Source organism: Mercenaria mercenaria, chromosome 5, assembly GCF_021730395.1.
Source record: "Mercenaria mercenaria strain notata chromosome 5, MADL_Memer_1, whole genome shotgun sequence".
Lineage (NCBI taxonomy): Eukaryota > Metazoa > Mollusca > Bivalvia > Venerida > Veneridae > Mercenaria > Mercenaria mercenaria.
In genome coordinates this window covers 76883543-76905099 of record NC_069365.1, presented here as the reverse complement: position 1 = coordinate 76905099, position 21557 = coordinate 76883543, and the positions used below count along the sequence as shown (strand labels likewise).

The following is a 21557-nucleotide window of genomic DNA, read 5'->3' as shown; positions in this document are numbered from 1 at the left end:
TCCTGTGATGATGATTTAAAACAAAGTTCAATTTGGAGTTTTACTCAATTCGACAAGGTTTATGATTGAGCACCGGAAAAATCAAATAATGTATTCATTTAAAAGAGTGTTGCTGTGAATATTGGAACGACTGTAGACTGTTCTTTCTTTCTGAAGTTCAAGCGTCCAATTATGATTGTTGATATAGAAGATGGTGTTATGTTTTACTATCAATTATAGCAAAATTTCTTTTGGAAGTATGGAACGTGGGCATGCAAAAAAATAGCAGACACAGTCAAATAATTTACATTCATGGGAGGAACTGAGATATTCAACTGTAAAAATCAAGGATATTGTGCTTTATATATATTGAACTTAGGTAGCAAAGATGTCGGAAAAAGATACTGATGACCCTAACCACAAAACAGAAATCAAAGACCTGCAACAGAAATTGAAAAATGTACGAAGTGAACTTGATAAACTTAATGAAAAAAGGATTCAGGTACGATATGTACAAAATATTTCCATAACATTTATCTTCTGAATCGTTTGCGAAGGAGATTCCTATTTTACAATATTACACCTTTAACACATGTTAAATTTAAGAAATAATTATCAAAAAATGTTATTGTATTGTTGAATGAAATCATTGTCTGAAGTTAACATCCAAACAAATCATATCAGAAGGGTTAATACGCATCATGAAATACAATGACTTTAGTCTTGATTAAATAACTGTTTGAGATATTTTATTTCGATTCTAACATGATATCAGGATTTAGTTCTATATTCTTGGTGAAATTAATCAAACGGGCCTGAATAGTGTGGTTTTCTTTTCTAGAGGTGCTTTCTGAATTCTTCGCTTAATAGGAAAATAATTTGGGTTGTGTAAGAGTATACCGTTGAATTTTTATGTTTTAGATATTTTGTAAAGGATAGTCACCGTGATACTTACAAATTCTAAAGTACGTTTAATTTTCCTCAATTGATTATTTATTTGAATACGTCGAGATGTCTGACTAAATCCATTATCAGCTCGACATCAAAATTGAAACAGAATTTTAGCTTTCCATTTGTTCAAAAGTTACACAGGATCGGAGTAGTAAAAAAGATTTTTGTATTGATCGAACCTCTCTTCCCCGCCTAGTTAGATATCTAAGACTGAGAGCATTGAACTGTGATGAAATTATGAAAACAGATAACCAATAAGATGTAACTATCAAGACACAACATGCCATTTTTGCTGCTAAAAGATGCACGTTAGTAGAAGAAAATAATCAGCAGTGATAGCTGAAAATAATACGTAGTCTGTAAACAGAAGTATTTTAAAATAAAATTAATAAAGTTATTATGAAAAATGGTATTGATATCAATTGTATGTTTAAAGGTAGCGGAATTGAAGGATGAAAACCGATTGACAACGGAATTCAAAGAGAGTATAGAGGAGATTCGAAAGGACTTCAGAAATGAACAGAAAATTCTTCAGAAAGAATTATCTGAATTAAGGAAGCAAACACAACAGGTATATTGTATCAGACAAAAATGTGGGGGAGGGGTGAAGGATTTCCCGCTCGTAATGAACAAGATTGTATGTTAGCATTAGAAATTTTGCCGAAGGCCTAATTGCCACACATCGGCGGGTATTTCTAATAAAAGTATCTCTGTAAGTAATAGTCTTTTTGTTTACTTGTCCAGTAAACCCTCAACTATTGTGGTTACATAATTATGTTAAACTATCATAGACAAGTAATTTGCAAAATGTCGATTCTTTATATATGTTATAATGTTTCCTCACGTCCGACTACAGTGCAAATTTCAACTAAGCTTGTCATCTTAAAATGACATTACTTGTAGGTGAAATTTGTTTGAGATTATATTTCAACTGAAATTTACAGTACTTAACTGTTTTAATTGTGACCATAAATATAAATTCTATCGGTCAAATTGATAGATATAAGCTGGATCTAGATTATTGAAGAATGATAAGAGATGCCTGTACAAGCATTTTGTTTTTAGGTATTGGCTGCTACCTTGATATAACCAAAAATATTCCATTAACTAGCTGGATTGTAAATATAAAACTACAAGAATAGAGCAATTCTACAATGTTTAAGAGGCACAACACGGCTAAAGCACGTTCTATGTCTATTTTTGTCGTTTTAGAATGACGCCACTACACATTTGACAGAAACAGTTTCAGATTTGGCCACCTCTTCACCTCAGCAAATTGTTCATGAAAAAGGTAGCAAATCATGATTCGTTTGGTATAGTGAATCATATGTATATATGTTAGAAAAAAGAGAGTTATTTTGAAATACTGGGCTTAGTATGTGTGCTAGATGTATGGTTTTTACATACTGCAGTTCCTTAACTGTTCTTCAAGAAATTTAAATGGATTCCTCTTTGGCATGTATGTTTAAGAAAGAACATGATTCATAAAAGTAGTCTCGTAGAAATATGGTTCTTGACATCTGTGAATTATGTAACTGAAAATAATTGAGAAAGGAAACTACATCCTTACATGTAGGTGGAATACGTTCACTTTCAGCATTTTAAGAGTTGTGTCCCAAACAAGTATATATAATAAAGGGAGATAATATGAATACATTTACAAAGTGCAGAGAAGATTTTGTACTTTCTCTAAGTTCTAACAAAATTCTTTCAGCCGATTTGAGTAATGCTCTTGAAGAAAATGTGGATGGACGGACATGGACCATTTTCACTCCTATCTCAACTTTCGGAGGAATAAAAAATATGCAAAGAAACAAAATTATCATTTCCTGAACTGTATTTTAATATGCAACAGACATTCGCTATGTTTTACTGCGTGAGGTCAGAAAATTAGAATACTAATTGCCATCTATTCCAAAACACAAATGCAATAGTGAAGTTCATAAATATAATTGTTTTTGGCTAAATATCAGCAAAACAATCACCTGTATCACCACTGCCATTAATAAATACATATATGATATACATTTATATACATTAGTACATGTTTGTAAATTATATGAACTTTGAGTCCTTGGTTTCCAATTATTTAAATTTTCACAGCAAACATGTACTGGTTATTATAGAAACAGATTTAGAAGCTCACGATTCGGAAGATTGGTACTGTGACATTGATGAATTAGATTCATTTGAAGACAAAGATGAGACAAGCACGAACAATAGAGACATGTTAAATGGTTTGTAATTGACTTATTTAACTCTATATTATGATATGATTATTCAACCGTCGTATCCTGGCTGGAATACCATACGAATTGTTTTACGACAATTACTTGATGACATTTATGCACATTTTAAGCATTTTAAATTGGACCCTGATTTTCGAAAGTATCATCATTTCAAGCCTGCCCGCTTAGCTCAGAGCGTGGGTCTACGGATCTTGTGGTCGTGAGTTCGATCCTCCGGCTGGGCGTATGTTCTCTGTGACTAATGACTATTTGATAAACGGCATTGTGTCTGAAATCATTAGTCCTCCACTTCTGATTTATGTGGGGAAGTTGGCAGCTACTTGCGAAGAACAGGTTTGTACTGGTACAAAATCCAGGAACACTGGTTAGGTTAACTGCCCGCCGTGACAGAAATACTGTTGAACAACCGGCGTTAAACCCAAAACAAACAAAATCATTTCAGCTAGTAACACAGATAGGTCTGCGTGTAGGTGCAAGAGATTTATTTTAAGAGATACCTTAATGTTGTTACAATCATCAATTAGAATGGGAACTAACCGTATTTGTTTCTATAGTCATTTGATTTGAGCTGTGGTAACGTCACCTTTTTGCTGGCTTCAGGTAACAAAACACAAAACTGTACACATTTGTCATGATAAAGTAATACAAACGATCAAGTACATATTATTATTCCCCTCGTTTAATTCTTTTCCGACATTGCTAAAGCTGACATTGTGTTCGCTATTTCAGGAATAGACCTAATTCCAATTATGCATCTTCATCCTTATATGCGACTCGCTACTGTAATTGCCCAAATTATTCAAACGATAAACATGTCTGTTAAATGTTAGTGATATCTTTTTAAGTAATCCTAAATTTGTCGAAGTTTCTACAGTATTTTTTCCAAGGATAAATGTCAGAAATTTTGACACGACTGCACTACTGGAGCAACCAAAAGTATCGTTGTCATATACAAAGATTTACATCGGCAACCATGGAAATAACATAATAATCTGTTTCATATGACCTATAATTTACCGAATTCCGGGTCCAATATTTCATTGTTGAATAATAATATAACTTCCAGACATTATTAAATACTCAACGTCCCTTGTCCCTTTTGAAGCAATATAAATAACTTAATAAGAAATATTGTTATCAATGCTCCTTATAAAATGTACATTCAGGTTTCAAACAAAAATAATTTCAGAACTACTTATTGCCAAATATAACTGATCAGTATCATAATATTCTTACTCTATTTGTATCAAAGCTTCTAAAGCTAAACCATAGCAACTTAGTTCCATTAACTACAAATCAAAGCCCCCGGCCGCGTCATACCAAAGACGTAAAAAATGGTACTAGTAGCTTCCTCGCTTGGCGCTCAGCATTAAGAGGGTAGTGCTAAGACTGGTCAGCCCGGTGTCAGTATAATGTGACTGTGTGGGGTATCATGTCACGTGTCTACGGCGTGATATTCCAGTGAGGCAGCACTATAAAGTTGGGCATTGTGCTCACTGCTACAAGTAGACACCGTCGTTTATATGACTGAAACATTGTTGAAAAAGACGTTAAACCCGAACACACACACACACACACACAAATCAAAGCATCCATATATTTGTGCTCAAAGATGAATGATACCTCATCTTGTTCTCCTATATTATGTGAGGTTTCCCTGTGATAAAGAGTATCATTTCAAACTGAAAACAAAAACATAAGAACATATGAAAACATTACAATTTTCTCCTATATTCTATGAGGTTTCCCTTTGAGAAAGACTATCATTTCAAACTGAAAACAAAAGGAACACACGGGATTGTTATTGAAGTTACTCAGCATTTATAATATTTCTTAAGCAAGTACAAAAATTCACACACAAAAAAATGCCAATAAGGCAGTTTCATCAAATGTGAACCATGTAGTATATGATACATTTTCAGCTGACTTTTTAAGATGCATAAACAATATAGTATCTGGTTTGGAGAACATTGGGAAAGACAGCAACATTGTCATTAACATCAGCAGTAAAAGGTGTGCAACAACAGCAGCAGACTTAATCAAAGGACAAGTCGTGTGTATAAAACTTCTGTTTAACAGGAATTATTTGGTGCCTCAGCTTAGCACAAATTGTTTTTTTTTTAATGAAGATAATATTATTTTTCAATGAGAAAAGCTTATTTATTGTGTCAAAAAACTGTTCAGTGATCAAAAAAAAAATGTGTGAATGAAATATAAAACATAAAAACATATGAAACCATTACAATTATAAAGAATACATGTAATTCCGGAAAACATTTTAGACTTTTTTACGGCAGATCTCAGAATATCATATATTTGTTGTTTGTTCTTTTAATTAGACGCTTAAGGTTCATTCTATCGGAAAAATAGTGGGTCTAAATAATTAAGATTGGCGGGTTTGTTACTGGACAAAAGTCATAAAAAGTATACACCAATAGATTCGTCTTGGAACGAAGTATACGACTAGATAATCAAACTACGACTATGACTCTTTCATAAGTCGTACGACGACGAATTTGATAACAAAATTGGTCATGTTTTTTCAGAATCAAGGGTTGCTTCAAAATACATGCGGAGTCCATTTAAAATGTATTAATAGACAGACAAGACATGTATCTAGTTCCTGCCACCCTTTAAATTACCCAAACTTTTTCTAAAAGGCTGACAATTTACGATTGAAAATATACTTTAAAATGCTTCAGACGATTGTTTTCATCGTGTTTTGTTGACATGACGGACTACTTTTTTGTTACTATAAATACTAATATTGCACGGTGAAAACGTTCTCGATTCCCGCCAAATATAATAAAGGATAGTTCTTCACGCCGTTTACCTGAAGGGAGAGTTCTTTATCCCGATTATCATTCTCGGCAGATTTTATAGATCCAGTAACACTATTCTAATAGTACAGTCAAAAAGTATTCGAAGAATAATCAATATTTTTTTTCAAAATATTCTACAACCTGAAATGAAATCTAGAATATCTGATTCATTGAACTATCCAACATTTTTTCAAACGGTCTAATTAATATGATAAAAGCGTTATCGTTCAAAACTTTGTAAAAAAATTCTTACATCCATAACGTTTTTTAAAAAATTTGACTACCTCAGGGGCGGATACAGTATTTGGTGTAAAATATTTGAAGACTAGAGTAAATAGGGGGGTCCGGGGGCATGGTTCCCCGGAAAACTATGAAAAATGGATCCATTTGGTGCATTCTGGGCGTTCTGGGGTACTTTATTTGTTATTGACAAAGGACAGGTTTTGTGACAAAATCAACACAAATAACATGCTAATTATAGTCACGTCTTACGAATTGTCAGACTTATTCTTGCGCGAGTATCTCGGAATTTCTTAGCCGTTCGTTTTTTGAGGATTTTCAAGGAGAGGGTTTACCTAGGACTAAAATAAAAAGGTTTTTTGGAGCTCATGCAAACTGTCAGATTTTAAATGTGCCAGCATAGCGAGCGAGAAAAAATGCATTTTTTTCCATCAATAAAAAAAAACAACAACAAAAAATAACAAAAAAAAAAAAAAAAAAAAAAAAAAAAAGTAAGACAAATTACCTGTGAGATAGAGATAAAAATGCATTTTTTATGTTTAACCCAGAACAGAAGACAAATTAAGTTTTCGAGCGTAGCAAGCGAGAAAAAATATGCATATTTTTCAGCCGGAACAAAATATTAATCAAATTATATATGCAAGCGTAGCGAGCGAGAAAAAATGAAAAATGTATATTTTGCAATTATTTTACCCAGAACATAAGATAAATTACCTATGCTCCGGCGATTTTAGGGGCGGGAGCGCCCCGGTGACCACCCCCCACCCACCGCTATGAATCCACTAATGGTAATACTTCAGTCTGTACGCAGAAATGATTACTGTAAAAAATTCATAACTATTTGAACTATTTATTCAAACTTAATGGAGTTTTATTGTACAAAAACGGCTTTCGTTTTGGAGTTTACGTATGCCTGCATCTTAAGCCTGACAACAGAACAACTTCATAATCTCTGCCGACGTCGTTGATAAGCTTAAATGTTGTAAAACTTTGCTAGATCCCTCTTCCGACATCGACCTTAAAGGCCTTTATCATACTTAAGGGCAGGTCCGGATCTAGCCTGGGAATCCAGTCTGACAATTTCTAACCATTTTTCTACCTGCAAATTGACAATATCAGAAACTCGGATGAATGCCAATTAACATTAATTAGCACAATTTAAGTTGGATCTTTAATGTAGGTAAGATTTCTTCTGACAATTATTGTCAACGGTTTCCCAGGCTAATCCGGATCCAGAAATGCCTTTATCTGATGCAGCGAGGCAACAGTTTAGAAAGAATGTGTCACCAGCGAGAAACATAGCTCCCAGCGTTAGTAGGAGTCAGGGTGTTCTTCCCCTGCAAAAGTTTAAAATATAGTTATGTAATGGTGGCATCTGATAGAATTTTTGGTCTGAATTTGAGAAAATATGTTTAGTATACGGCATCTTCTGTGCATGACTGTGCTATTTACGATAAAAATGATGAAAGTGACGACAAGTAAAGTAATCAATGATGACTGTTTTATTTTGCAGTATAACAAATTCAAGTTCACACAAATAAAAGTGTTATGTATATGAGCAAGACACAATAATGCATAGACAGTTGTGCTACAAAAGGAAGCAAACTCTTCCCCCTATCGGTATAGTTTGACAATATTCCTTCACGGAGGTTGCAAAGCGAACTAGAATGATGTCGACAAAAATGTTTCATTCAATAACTTATAATAACGACGGGTCAATAATGTTATAAAGGAAAAATATATAGAAGTTAAACAACTGAACAAGAAACAAATGCGCATGTCTACATAATGTTTATGATGCTTAACAAGTTTTATTTGAAATGAAGAGAAGGAAACTACAATGTAGTTGTCATCCGTCGTTAAAGAAGGGCAACAACTCCAGACAAAATAATCGATCATAAAAGTCAGGGCAACATGAACATATTCATTTCATGCTTCTGATATATACCTAGTTTCAATTCAGTTGGATGGATTTGTTCTACTTAAGTTCACGAGTTCACGATGTGATGAATTAGTTCAAGATCAAATAGGGCAACAACTCCAGAAAAAACAACAACAATAATTTGTAACAGAGTTAGCAGCGTCCCCTGCCTAAGGACATTGTCATCATACATACTGTATGCCAATACAGCATCTTGGCATGAACAAAATAAAACAAGAGTGCCAGGATGTTAAATATATGCTCGTCAGAAAGATGATATAATAAAACATTTTCTGTACAAAACTATAAGTTTGGTAGACAGAAAGCCAAAACAATGACATATCCGATTCTAACAACCAGCGTAAAAAGTTTCAAGAATAATCGTTTTATATAGTAGCAACAAAGGGAAGTAAGTTTTTATTTTTTAAGTCCACAAAAAACTTACCAGAAGAGGTACCTAAAATTTGAAAGTAACACAGAACAAGAGCTGTCCGTAAGACAGCGCGCTCCACTATTTGGGGATTTGACAGTAAAATGAATATATGTCTGAATAAGAGACCTCTACTTTAAAAGGAAGGTACACCAAGGGGCATAATTCCATCAAATATACAATACTGAGTTATTAGGATTGTTACATGATGATATAGATATATTTTGAGTTTTAAGTCATTATCTTATATAGCACCAAATTTATGTCTGTAAAAAATTTAAGTATAAAAGGGGCATGATTTGGTCAAAAATACAAATCAGAGTTATGGGGATTGTTACCACACATGCAGATGATGATGATAAAGATACATTTAAAGTTTCAAGTCTTTATCTTATATTGCATTAAAGTAGTATTCAGAGAGCGAAGATTGCAAAAAAGTTTAAGTACAAAAGGGACATAATTCTAACAAAAACACAATTAGAGTTATGGGGTATATAGCCACACATGCAGATGATCATAAACAAATACTTTTAATTTCAAGTCATTATCTTTTAAAATACCAAAGATATGTCTATAAACAAAGCTTTCGGAAAAAATAACATGAAAATAATTCTAAGTATAACTCATTGGTGACCTTGACCTTGGGTATAATGGGCCCAGCCCTTACACATACTTTGTTTGTATGCTGGACAAAGTTGAACTTACAGTATGATATAAGCAAAAGTAACAAAGATATGACAGAAAAACAAAGGTTGCCGAAAAACTTTAACCTTAAAAATAACCTAAGTGTAAGACCTTGGTGACCTTGACCTTGGATATAATGGGCTCAGCCCTGCACATACTTTGTTTTTATACTGGACAATGTTTATGTAAAGTTACAGTAAGATATAAGCAACAGTAACAAAGATATGACAGAAAAACAAAGGTTGCCAAAAAACTTTAACCTTAAAAATAACCTAAGTATAACACCTTGGTGACCTTGACCTTGGGTATAATAGGCTCAGCCCCAATACAAACTTTGTTTGTATACTTGACAATTTTTATGTGAAGTTACAGTAAGATATAAGCAATATTAACAAAGATATGACAGAAAAACGAAGGTTATATAACACCTTGGTGACATTGACCTTGGGTATAATGGGCTCAGCCCCTACACATACTTTGTTTGTATACTGGACAATGTTTATGTGAATTTACAGTACGATATAAGCATTAGTAACAAAGATATGACAGAAAAACGAAGGTTGCCGAAAAACTTTAACCTTAAAAATAACCCAAGTATAACACCTTGGTGACCTTGACCTTGGGTATAATGGGCTCAGCCCCTAAACATACTTTGTTTGTATACTGGACAATGTTTATGTGAAGTTACAGTAAGATATAAGCAATAGTAACAAAGATATGACAGAAAAACAAAGGTTGCCGAAAAACTTTAACCTTAAAAATAATCTAAGTATAACACCTTGGTGACCTTGACCTTGGGTATAATGGGCTCAGCCCCTACACATATATTGTTTGTATACTGGACAATGTTTATGTGAAGTTACAGTAAGACACAAGCAATAGTAACAAAGATATGACAGAAAAACAAAGGTTACCGAAAAACTTTAACCAAGAAGTGTAACGCTGACGCCGACGCCAGGGCGAGTAGTATAGCCCCCCTATTCTCCGAATAGTGGAGCTAAAATGGTCTTGATTTCTCCCTATGGTCAATTATAAAAAGTTGTCTATATATTGTTTATAGTGACAACAAAGAGAAGTTAATCTGAAAAAAATCTAAGTCCACACAAAAGTATTTATCAGGCAGTCTTATGTCAAAATACTAGTACATCAAAAATTGGCTGTAACATGTGTGTTGTACTACAGAAAAGTAGTCCCAGTTTTCTCCTAGGGCTAATATTAACCATTACCCTGCTGAATTTCTATAATGAACTTGTCCATTTTTCAATTTGGACAGTACCATTAACTGTTAAACGGGATGCTTACCAAAAATATACTGATTGAATGGCGAACAGTGCTGATCATCATCAGACTGCATGGATGTGCAGGCTGATCATGATCTACACTGGTCGCAAAGACAGAATAAATCATGTTCAGCATGATAAGGGCTAATAGAATAGAAGTTTACAGTAATAGCTATTTATAGTAACAGCAAAGGATTAGGGGCCTGGTTCTTACTCATGACACACCATCTCATGATGATGAACAGTTTTGCCATTGTACATCAAAATCCCTCCATGCATGAACAAGGAATGCTACGGACAAAGTCATTTTTGTATCTGACCTTTGGCCTCCAAGTGTGACCTTTGAGCTAGGGGTCTTGGTCTTGGGCATGACACCTGGTTTCATTATGGTGAACATTTATGCCAAGTTATCTAAACGTTCCTTCATGGATCCCAGAGTTATTGACCAGACACCAAGAAGACTCTATTAATCTTTGTCCTCTGAGTGTGACCTTGACCTTGGAGCAAGGGTTTGGGTCTTGCGCATAACACGTTGTCTCTTTATGGTGAACATTTATGCCAAGTAATTCCATAATCCCTTTATGTATGGCAGTTATTGACCAGTCAGAAACAGACCCTTTTAACCTTTGACATCTAAGTGTAACCTTGACTTAGGAGCTAGTGGTCTGGGTCTAGCAAACTTACATTGAAACATCCAGAAACATTTTCTATAAAACAAGTATGAAAGTCTTACACTTTTTCTACAAGACTATTTTATAAAGTTACAATTTTTATGTAGAACTATGCTCAGAGAAGTTGAAGATTAATCAAAGTCCACACTTTTAACTTCCATATCATAATATCATTAACAGTTGTGAGGATAAAAAGTATTTTGTAAATTAATAAAAAGCAAGTTCTTCATTCATGACAATTATTTCTTTTTCCCTAATTCTTGATATTTCTTCTCTGATTCCCCCAATGTGTTTGAAAATAAGATTAAACCTTTTGTATTATCCCTGTAGCCATGTTGCAATTTTTATTCAGAATTATGCTCACAAAATTGGAAAAGAAATGTTGCACTTGACACATATTTTCCAGAAGAGTACACCTTTCTTAACTTCCTTATGCAATTAGCAATTGTTAGATTTCAATGTATTTTGCAAATTATTCTTAGGCAGTCTCATACATGATGCATACTTTTCTTTCTCTCAAATACTTGATATTTCTATTTCTTTGATTCTGGAAATATGGTAGTACATTCTGCAGATGTATGATCCATCAAATAGTTCAGTTTTTGTTGACCAGTGCTTTAAACAATTGTGGCCCTTCAGATGATCATCTGAAATGGAAAGATTTAGCCATTTTCACACTAGTATAAACTTAACATGTTTTATATGTTCATAAAACACAAAATTTTAGAATGTAAAATCTTACAATTATAATATTATCCGTCTGACAGACATTATCAAGAAAATGTCATTAAGAAGTGGAAAAACAGTACCTTACACAAGTAATAAAGACTAAGAAATACAGCTTTGAATTCAAACAGATGATATATATTTGTCTGTTCATGCATTTCATTTTCAACTAACACTATATATAAGCACATAATCACTTCATGTCCATAATGTATACTAAATTTCTTATGAATTGTTTGAAACTGTGAGTAGGCATACACAATGTACAAGTGTATTTGTGATATTTTAAAGGACATCACTCAATAAAAAGTAACCTGAAATGAAGTCTTGCAATATGTGCATGCCTACTTCATGTTGATAATTTCATATCAACTTACTTTTGCACTGTGACACAGTATGAAAACTGTAGGAGGAGATGAAATATAATTCTTATAATGTAAAAAGGGGCATGCTGTGACACTCCAAATTTAGATTTTAGGCTACAATAGATAAAGGCCTTAATTTACATTTAAGGTAAAAGTGTATTACAAGTTTCAAGGGCATTGGATAGAAAGTGGGGGAGGAGCTGAGTACATAAAGAAACTGTAATTCTTTCATTTAATTCAAGATTCTAAAAGGACCATAACTTTAGAAAACTGTCATCAGATGTGAAATCCACTATAGTATGTGTATAATTCTGCTGCTTGGTCATGAAGTATACCATGATCCATTTCAATATGATGGAATCTGCAGAAAGAGAGTTTTAATGCAAAAGGTATGAAGGAAGCTATGATATGACAATTTGAAAAAGAAAATTACATAATAACTGAAGAAACAAATAATCAAATTTGATAGTCCTGACAATATGTGCCTGTCCACTTCATGCTGATGTACCAAGTTTCATTTGAACTGATAAATAGTAATTACATAAAAAATTTAATAAATGCAGCTCTAAACAATCCTGTACCTTTTGAGTCTACTGTTCATAGTCTAGCCAAAGCTCCAGAACTGGCTGCATTGAGGCATTTTGTTCACCATATCATACTGTAACTAAAAAAAGCCCAACATGTACATTTATATATATAAATTTTTCTTTCACAATTAACTGTGATTTCTCTATAAATTTCTGACACTTCACATTAAAAACAATTTAAAAGTACAGTGTACATAATTCTAAAATCAGTTATTATAGTTTGTAAAATAAATGCTGAATGCCATATCTATTTTCAAAACACTTTAAACACCTACCTGTAATAAAAAAGGTGTGTAAATTGGCAGTCTTCTTCTTGGCAATTTTAGCATTCATTGTCCCATTATTTCTTTGAATAAATTTATATCTTCATCTGAAATAAGTATAGTATAGTTAATAAAACCTATGAGGAAACATATTGGTGGTTTTCAAAATAATGAAGCAAAAGTGTGACATAGGGGTTGGAAATTCAAACCTATTTCTTTTGGTGGTCACTTATTTTTTATGATGGCAAATAATTCAAATTTCAAGGAAATATACAACTTTGGGAAAGTGTTCAGAAAATACCAATCAGATAATATTTTGAACAGCCTTCAGTTCATAAGTTCAGAGAATTTCCAGTAAGATTGGTGATAAATATTGCAGTGTTTTATGACAAGGAAATATGTGTAATAGTTATAGTATGTGTGAGAGTGTGTTACCAGGATATATCAGAGCTAGGGGTACATCGAGGGTATTTTTCTCTGCACATATCGTCGAGGCCGGTAGGCCGAGACAGATATGTGAAGAGAAAAATAACGAGATGTACCCCTAGCTCTGATATATCCTGGTAACACACGAGCACTACATATTATAACTGTTTTATCGCATAGTTTATCATTAAAATTTATATATCATTTTCATTTAAATTTGTTTATTATTATTTTTACTATTTTGATTCCCTTTCTGCGCCTCGCTGACTGAAACACTAAAACTTCTGTTTTAGAAAATGGTTCCCCAGATAAAAGTACCCAACAAATTTCTGCATTGGTTTTAAATCTTTGCATTTCATTGGCCAGACATATTGTAAAACTTTTGTTTTGTTTGTAAAAAAAATCAAAGAAAAAGAAACATTTCAAAAATCTCAGAATTTCATATATTTCATGTATTTCTGAATTTGGCAATAACTATCAAGTTTTTGAAATATTCTAGTTTGTTTATTCTTTTACTTTATAAATGTAGGTGTTTGTGACAATTCTTTCTCTGTGAACTGTAAATTGGAGCTAAAATCATCTTTTCTTTGAAAGGAAAAAATTATACTCCCTTGATAGGACCTCAATAGAGAAAAAGTGTTCCGATATATATCGGAACAGTTTTACTGTGCTGATATATATCGGAACACTTTTTTTCTTATGAAACTCCATAGAGATTTCCGTGTTGATATATATCGCAGCAGTTTTGTAAGATATCAGCACAGTTTTGTAGTAATAATGTGTGTTACTATGTATAACATGCTGCAAAGATCAAAGGAAAATTGCCGCACTATGCGATAAATAACAGTAAATGTTTTTCAACATATATGAATAGGTGTTTGTGTATAGTTTGAAACTTGTTTAATAAATGTTTGTGGACTTTGGTTTTAAAATCACCCTTTCTGCACAAATCTGACATAAAAATAAAATTTTACCTAGAAAAGTTGTTGCTGAATGAAAAATAATTAACATATTATTATAAAACTTATTTTTTCTCACATTTTGCAGGTTTATAAACCACATTCCAAAGTTCAAAAATGTCTGGTGATTTTTAAGAGATGCACAGGGGACACATACTAAAAATCAGGGTAATATTCATTAAGTATTAGTTTTTCTGTTCAAAACAAGATTAATGGTGATCATCTTAAGACAAAAGTCTATTGAACAATTACTTTATTCCACCAAATAACTACAAAACTGAAAATTTTCACAACAACAACATGAAAATTCAGCAACATGTTAATGCTTTAAATGAAAAATAAGTGACTTTAAACACAATTAACACATTGAAATAAATTTATTTACATGCACTGCTTATTCAGAGTAGAAAAATGACAAAATGCCATGCATGGTAAATGGAATGGTAAAATTCATACATCTTTATAAGCTACTAATTTTAAGAAGATGCACAGGGGACAATGGCAGCAAAATATATATTCATGGAATATGTTCATAGTAAGTAAAATTCTTTCAACTACACAACACTAGCTACTGAATATTTACATATGTAGGTAAACTTTAATTAAAATTGATGTTTCCCCTTTTAAACCTGAAAACTTGAGAAAAATGCAAAAAAAAATAATTAAAATTGGGTCCTGGGATTCTTATATAATGCTTAATTATCAAGTAATGCCTGCATTTAACTTACACACTGCTAAGAATATAGAACTGCCACAACATATTACAGTATAAATGCTATGATAACTGATGAATGTCAAAAAAAGGTGCACAGGGGACATCACTTGGGCTTAATATGTGAAGCTGAAAGCTACTTTTGTAACCACTGTAACTTCCATTTAGAGGGAAATAAAGTAGAAACCCATTTTATTTAAAGAATACTTACAAGGGACATTTTTGGGTGTATAGACATATATGAAGATTCTGAGAAAGTTGATTTATAAAACAATAAAATCATAAGGTGTCTTCAAAGCTGTAAGGATAAAGATCTTAGAAAAATATTATGACTTAAGAAAAGTAATGGGGTTATGAAATATTAGTGATCAACTTTTAAATGTATCACTATTTTTTTTATGAAGGAGCTTCCATCACAAGACATGAACTATTGGTAAGAATAAAATGTAGTTAATGAAAAGAAGTATTTTGTTTTAAATGTGCAGAGTTTAGATTTCATTTAAGAAAAGTCAAAGCTGTAACAATTAAGTTTGGTTTGAAAAAGTAAAACACAGCTGAAAACTATCCTTCATGCAAAATGTCACACTTTTGGCGCAGAGGGGACAAAATTAGCTATATAATTTAACATAACTTTAAAAATGCTTGAGCCATTCATCTGAAATTGCACACATTGATATTTACCTATCTGTACTGTTGGTCGACATCATGTATTCCTGTTGAACAAGAAATGTCAATGTGAACGCCCAGCACAGGTTCAAAAAGTTTGCAAATGACATTGTTTCCATGGTGCAGGTATTCATTCATCTGAAACAAACACATGACGGATTAAATGCACAGTAGACCTTGATTCTAATTCATGTTACTTTAAAAATATTGATGGTTTTTGCCGGATGATTCAGCACGTCCGATCAGATATATTTTATGGCATAAATGCAGAGTCTATGTTCAAATTATGTCAATTCGAATGCAAAAAGTACATCAACGTTTTTTTCTTCTATAACAATGATCTATTCTGTCTATTCTGATCGATTCACTATGAAACAATGCGTTAATTCTACATCGACTCTATTTCAAGATCTGAGAATGATTTGTTGTAGATCTGCCAGTGGATCTAATGATAATCTATGGTGGCAGTGATACAAGCATGCATTAGTCCAAATAATTGTACTCGAGAGTTGAATATCGTTATATTATTTTGACTTGTCGATATCCGCCTCCGAGGTAGACAACGTAAAATATCAAAATGTAAAATCGGTCTGCCCGAGGTCTCATTAGACTAAAGCATGCATATGCTATGTTCTCCGCCCAAAAATAGGCAAATCATTCTCAGATCTTGAAATAGAGTCGACTGATAATCAACCTTACTTTGAACTCGTTGCAAAAAATAATTAATTTATATAAATCTATATAACTTTGCACTTACCATTGTTCCTAGTCCCAGAACAACTCGACCTGTCAAAATATGTAAACACGAGGGAGGCCTTTTGACAGGACAGTCCTGTAAACTTCCGAAGGAAATAGTCCAAATTTATTCCAGTTACTTCCATAAGCGATATTATCGTGAACTATAATTATATGCATAATGTATCGCATATAGATTTAAGCATAAATTTAATGTTTGTGAATCCTGTGCTTTAACTGTTTTCACGTTAAGCGCCGAAAATCATGAAATCCATAAGGCCATGTGCTCAGCCTGATCACATTTCTACGCACTAATACATTTTTGTGTGAAAAAATATGCTGAAATTTACATTTTATTCTGTCAATTACTTTGTGACTGCAACCGTTTCTAAAAATAAAATTGACACATCTGACTTTTTTGTGTATTGCCCTTGTAATGATATTATGGATTTTTGTCATAGATACGCATGTTTATCTCAAGTTAGTTGTGAAATGATGATGTCTGCATGAAAAAAAGAGAAAATAAAAATTATCTGAAATTATCGACTATAAAAGGCACTTTCATCAAATTTATTTAAAAATTGATTTCTCGCAGGAAGTAGATATATTATCTAGGAACGTTTTGGTCACAATTTTAAGCAGGATAATGCTTGAATGTAGCAGCTGTCGATTTTGAAAAAATATGACCACCTAAAAATATTTTATTCTGTCTTCTGTCCGGATTTTCGGGTACAAGTTGGCATTTGTTTTTCAAGATATATACTTCAAAGGAGAGCTAAATCATTTTCAATAGGCATTTCATTCATCAAATTATGGAATTCTTCAGTAAAAATTCGCAAAATGGTTGTAAAGACAAACACTAAAATGTCGATATTTTGACTATAGAATGTACCTTAACCTGAATTCTAGAGAGTTGTAATGATGACACATATACTGAACTTTTAGAAACATAAATTACCTAATCAAAAGAAGAAAAGGTTGCAAAAACTGTCAATAAGTCGTATTTGATTATCAATCATGTATGTATTTGGCAGTGGCTGTCCAACTTTAACGGTAGAATGCAGAGGAGGATATGCTATGATCAATTTATTTATTTATTTGGGTTTTACGGCGCACCAACACAGTATAGGTTATATGGCGCCAAACAGGACTACAAATTTTGGTTCCACATCTCATTTACATCGAAATGAAAACATGAGGTATGGAATGCTATGATCAAAGAGGATGTAATAATCATGCACATGTCTACCCTTTAGCGCAGACTCGAAAGAATGTCTCGAAAGAGTTGGTGGGGCGAAGACTCGAGTAAACTACAGCAATACAAATAAATATTACCATCACTACATTTCGTAACCAAATAAGAAAACTGTACACTTTTGTTTCAATTTTTGCGACTTGTACGTGCCTTGTTATTTAGTGTTAAGTTTTTTTTCGCAACTACAACAAAACATCCTAGGAACAAGTGAGAAACCTCAACAAAATTATGTCGGTGACCTTTTTTGCAAAATAAATTGTAAGTTTGTTGTTGTGCTGTCGTGTTCTCAAGTCTTTGCACTGCTTGATATGACAGAAACCACATTATTTTACCTTTATTAGATATATTCGCTATATAGAAAAATATTCAGAGCTCCTTTCATTATAAATTTCTTTTCGTGTTTATATATATCTTTCATTTAAATGTTAAGGTGTTTACTCTATTTTCCTGTGAAAATGGTAAAAAAATAGAAGAAGTAACAATCAGTAACTAAACGTGAGAAGTAAAACAAGAATTGTGCCAAGTAAACTTATAAACTGTATTTAGTCGCAATCATCATTTTACAAATCTACGTGTCCGTAAAACACTGGGATTTCCATTTATCACAGAATTGGGACACATACATTTTATAACTATTTTACAAGTTGGATCACCCAATAGAGTGTAATCAGAAACAAACATGTTTATCTGCATTGCATATCAGCATTCACTTAATCATCACAATATTTTTGTATTATGTAAGTATTAAATAAATATTCATCTGTAAGTACTGAACTACACATGCGTCCTTCACACGCATTGTTTTTTCATTTTGTTTGAAATTTTAATTTCATTTTATCATTTGTTTTGTTCTTTTCTTAAAGTATAGTTCTCGCTCTTAGAATTTACCATCATGCACAATTCATTCCAAAACAAAACTGAATATTGGCTGTGCTACTTTCTTCCTTGGTGTACCTTTGGAAAGAATGTCAAGTCTATCTTAGTATGTTTGGTAAAACGCGTCTTCCTTAAGGGTTTTGTGAACAAGTATGCTTACTGGCTAGTCCATGTTATATGTAGCAATAAGTAGTTCCGCAGAAACGGACTATCAAACCAATTACCAGTACATAAATGTATCTTGATTATATTTATTGACAGTCCATTATTCGGACATTGTTAACTTATCCCGGTAAAAAACGCTGATTTTACCCACCGCCATAGAAGTTGATGTTTCATTGACATATGCTGTTGACATAAGACATACGACACGTTGCTCAGTACGTGACATACAGCATATGATATTCGAAATAAATTTGAATGTCTGTTTTATTTGTTATATTTTTAAATGAGGCTAACGATTTGGCATTTCCAAAAAAATATTTAAATTGTAATTTTGTTTCAGTTTTGACAAAACAATTAGCCTGTCTATCATTCCTTTGAATAAAGCCATTAAATATAAAAATGATATCGGTATTTGATGAAAAATGCACATATTATCTTTTTATTACTGGTTAGTACGAAAACATTGGTAAGAAGTATATCTTAATACTTTCAGAACCAAAGGAGGCATCAAACTTACCATTTGAAACTTTTAGTAGGAGCGGAAAGCGTGTCATCGCATCAGTAACTTTTGGACGTACATTCACTCAATTTATAGTTTTACCAAGCAAGTATTTCACGACAGAACAAAACTTCGGGTATTCTTCTTTGGTGCAGATGTTATCCAGCACAATCCTTTTAAATCAAAAGAAGGAAGTAGAGGAATATGGAGCTGTAGCAAAGGAAAAATACGATGACTTGAACTCAACACAGAAGCGTGAACAATACTTCTATTTTGAATCACTCAAAATAAATAATAGTGTGGTAAGTCATTTATATAAATACTACAATTTGTACTTATGAAATACTTCCATAAGACAAATAATTCATACATCTCTTTTACAGTTGTATGTCAACTTTATCCTGTTTTTCCCCCGACAGAGAAGCTATCCTGAGTATTTTCATAATGTTATTAAAGTGTCATTATGCGCATCTTACTGCATATAGTGTATTTTTGGTAAATGTTTTGTAAAAGCAGTTTTCAGTTGCTGTACATATAAATGTGTTAAATTAACAATAATGCCGCATAAGGATTTGAAGTTGATGCTTTAGAAATACAGAAATCGGGCTAATAATATAACAGTTCTTTTCTTCAATCTTCTACACAGTGATCTCCCTTACCTATATGTAGAGATTTCTGAAGTTGAAGGGAAGCAACTCCTGCGTGCAGTTTGATTTTTCATAAAAAGACTGCCCCAGTCAAAATAAGAAAAGTCATATTTGGGAAGTTATTATTTTGTACTGGTAACAGGAAGAGTTTGGTATATTGGGTTAAAAGCTATAATTTCCTCAACTCTTTTTACACACACATCTATTTCAGCTGGATTTTTACTTGAAAAATGCGTATAATTCCACTTTAAATTTCACACAAAATAACTGTAAATGTACAATTTCTGTTCAACAAGTGAATTTGCTACGTGGCTTTAAGGATAAGTATTTTATTTTCTATATAAAAGTCTGAATGTTTCATATTCATTTTTGAGAACTTTATTTATTTATACCATTTTTGTACTTTATTTCTTACATGCATATAAATACTTGGATACATAGAGATGTTTCATTGACAGACATATCATGTTGATCACATTGTTCTTCAGAAACTAGCGTAATAGAGATAAGCTAATTTCAAGTAAGACAGATAAAAGTTATTTTTTTACATAACAAGATTATTGCATTTTATAAAACATTTTCAGTGTCATAATGGAAAGAAATTCGTATGCACAATAAATTATTCAGATAAATGAAAGTAATGTTAATATTTAAAAACTGCATGAAAATAAAGGAATAATGAAAACAGAAGTGTATTTCAAAAGTGTTCTCGTTTTATAAAAAGGCAGCTCAGCTGCTTAGCAAAAAGCAATCAGCATATAACAGGGACAATATTTGACAGCGCTTCTGCAATTTCTATCACATTCATAACCCTAACAAGTTAAAATATCCTGCAGGTGTGTTTCTTAACACAACATCAATTAATAAGTTATTTCACCATGATTCTCAAATAGTTTTCTCGAGAGTGGTTCCATCAAGCTTGAAGCTTTCATCACAATCGAGCTAAACAAAATTAGTATAAACTACATTTTTTTACATTTATGGTTGACAATGTACATACAAATGTTTCTTTACGCATACGCATATTTTATGCCTGGCTGTTACAAAGTTAGGACGATCTTGTATTTTATTTTTCTCCGCAAACCACGATTCCCGAAACCATGATGATAAAAACACTGACCAGTGATGATGAAAGTCGAAAGCAGAAAAATATAATGGTGTAAATAGAATTCACGAGGTCTAAAATACGAAACTACGATGATGAAAACTCAACAACACGATGACAAAAATATCAAATAATTGGTTTCCATTGAAACCCATCAGTATTGTTCCACGTTTCTCCTGATGATGCACTGCAAATGCGTGTTTGTTCTTGGTAGTTTCAGTATAGATTGGCATGCTCGTTTTAAATGCAATTATATGGTTAATTTTCTTTTCGTTAAGTCCGCATTTTGGATATACAGTATGATAATAAGAATCGTTGTCTTTGTTTTCATGAAACAATGTTAA

General features: G+C 32.6%; 1 protein-coding gene and 1 long non-coding RNA gene across 2 annotated transcripts in view; one reads left to right on the top strand and one right to left on the bottom strand.

Annotated features, from left to right (window-relative positions):
• The window catches only part of LOC128557158 (uncharacterized), a 252569-nt gene that overhangs the window by 152968 nt on the left and 78044 nt on the right, over positions 1-21557 (top strand). The window contains exons 5-9 of the mRNA XM_053544035.1: positions 359-481; positions 1367-1501; positions 2143-2221; positions 3057-3167; positions 19456-19763. Of these exons, the coding sequence (XP_053400010.1) occupies positions 359-481; positions 1367-1501; positions 2143-2221; positions 3057-3167; positions 19456-19763 (756 nt within the window). The remainder of the gene's footprint in view (positions 1-358; positions 482-1366; positions 1502-2142; positions 2222-3056; positions 3168-19455; positions 19764-21557) is intronic.
• On the bottom strand, positions 13205-16825 carry LOC128557160 (uncharacterized). The gene is made up of 3 exons (XR_008371074.1): positions 16689-16825; positions 15947-16069; positions 13205-13275 (listed from the first exon to the last, which is right to left on the bottom strand). It is a non-coding gene; the product is annotated as an uncharacterized LOC128557160 (long non-coding RNA).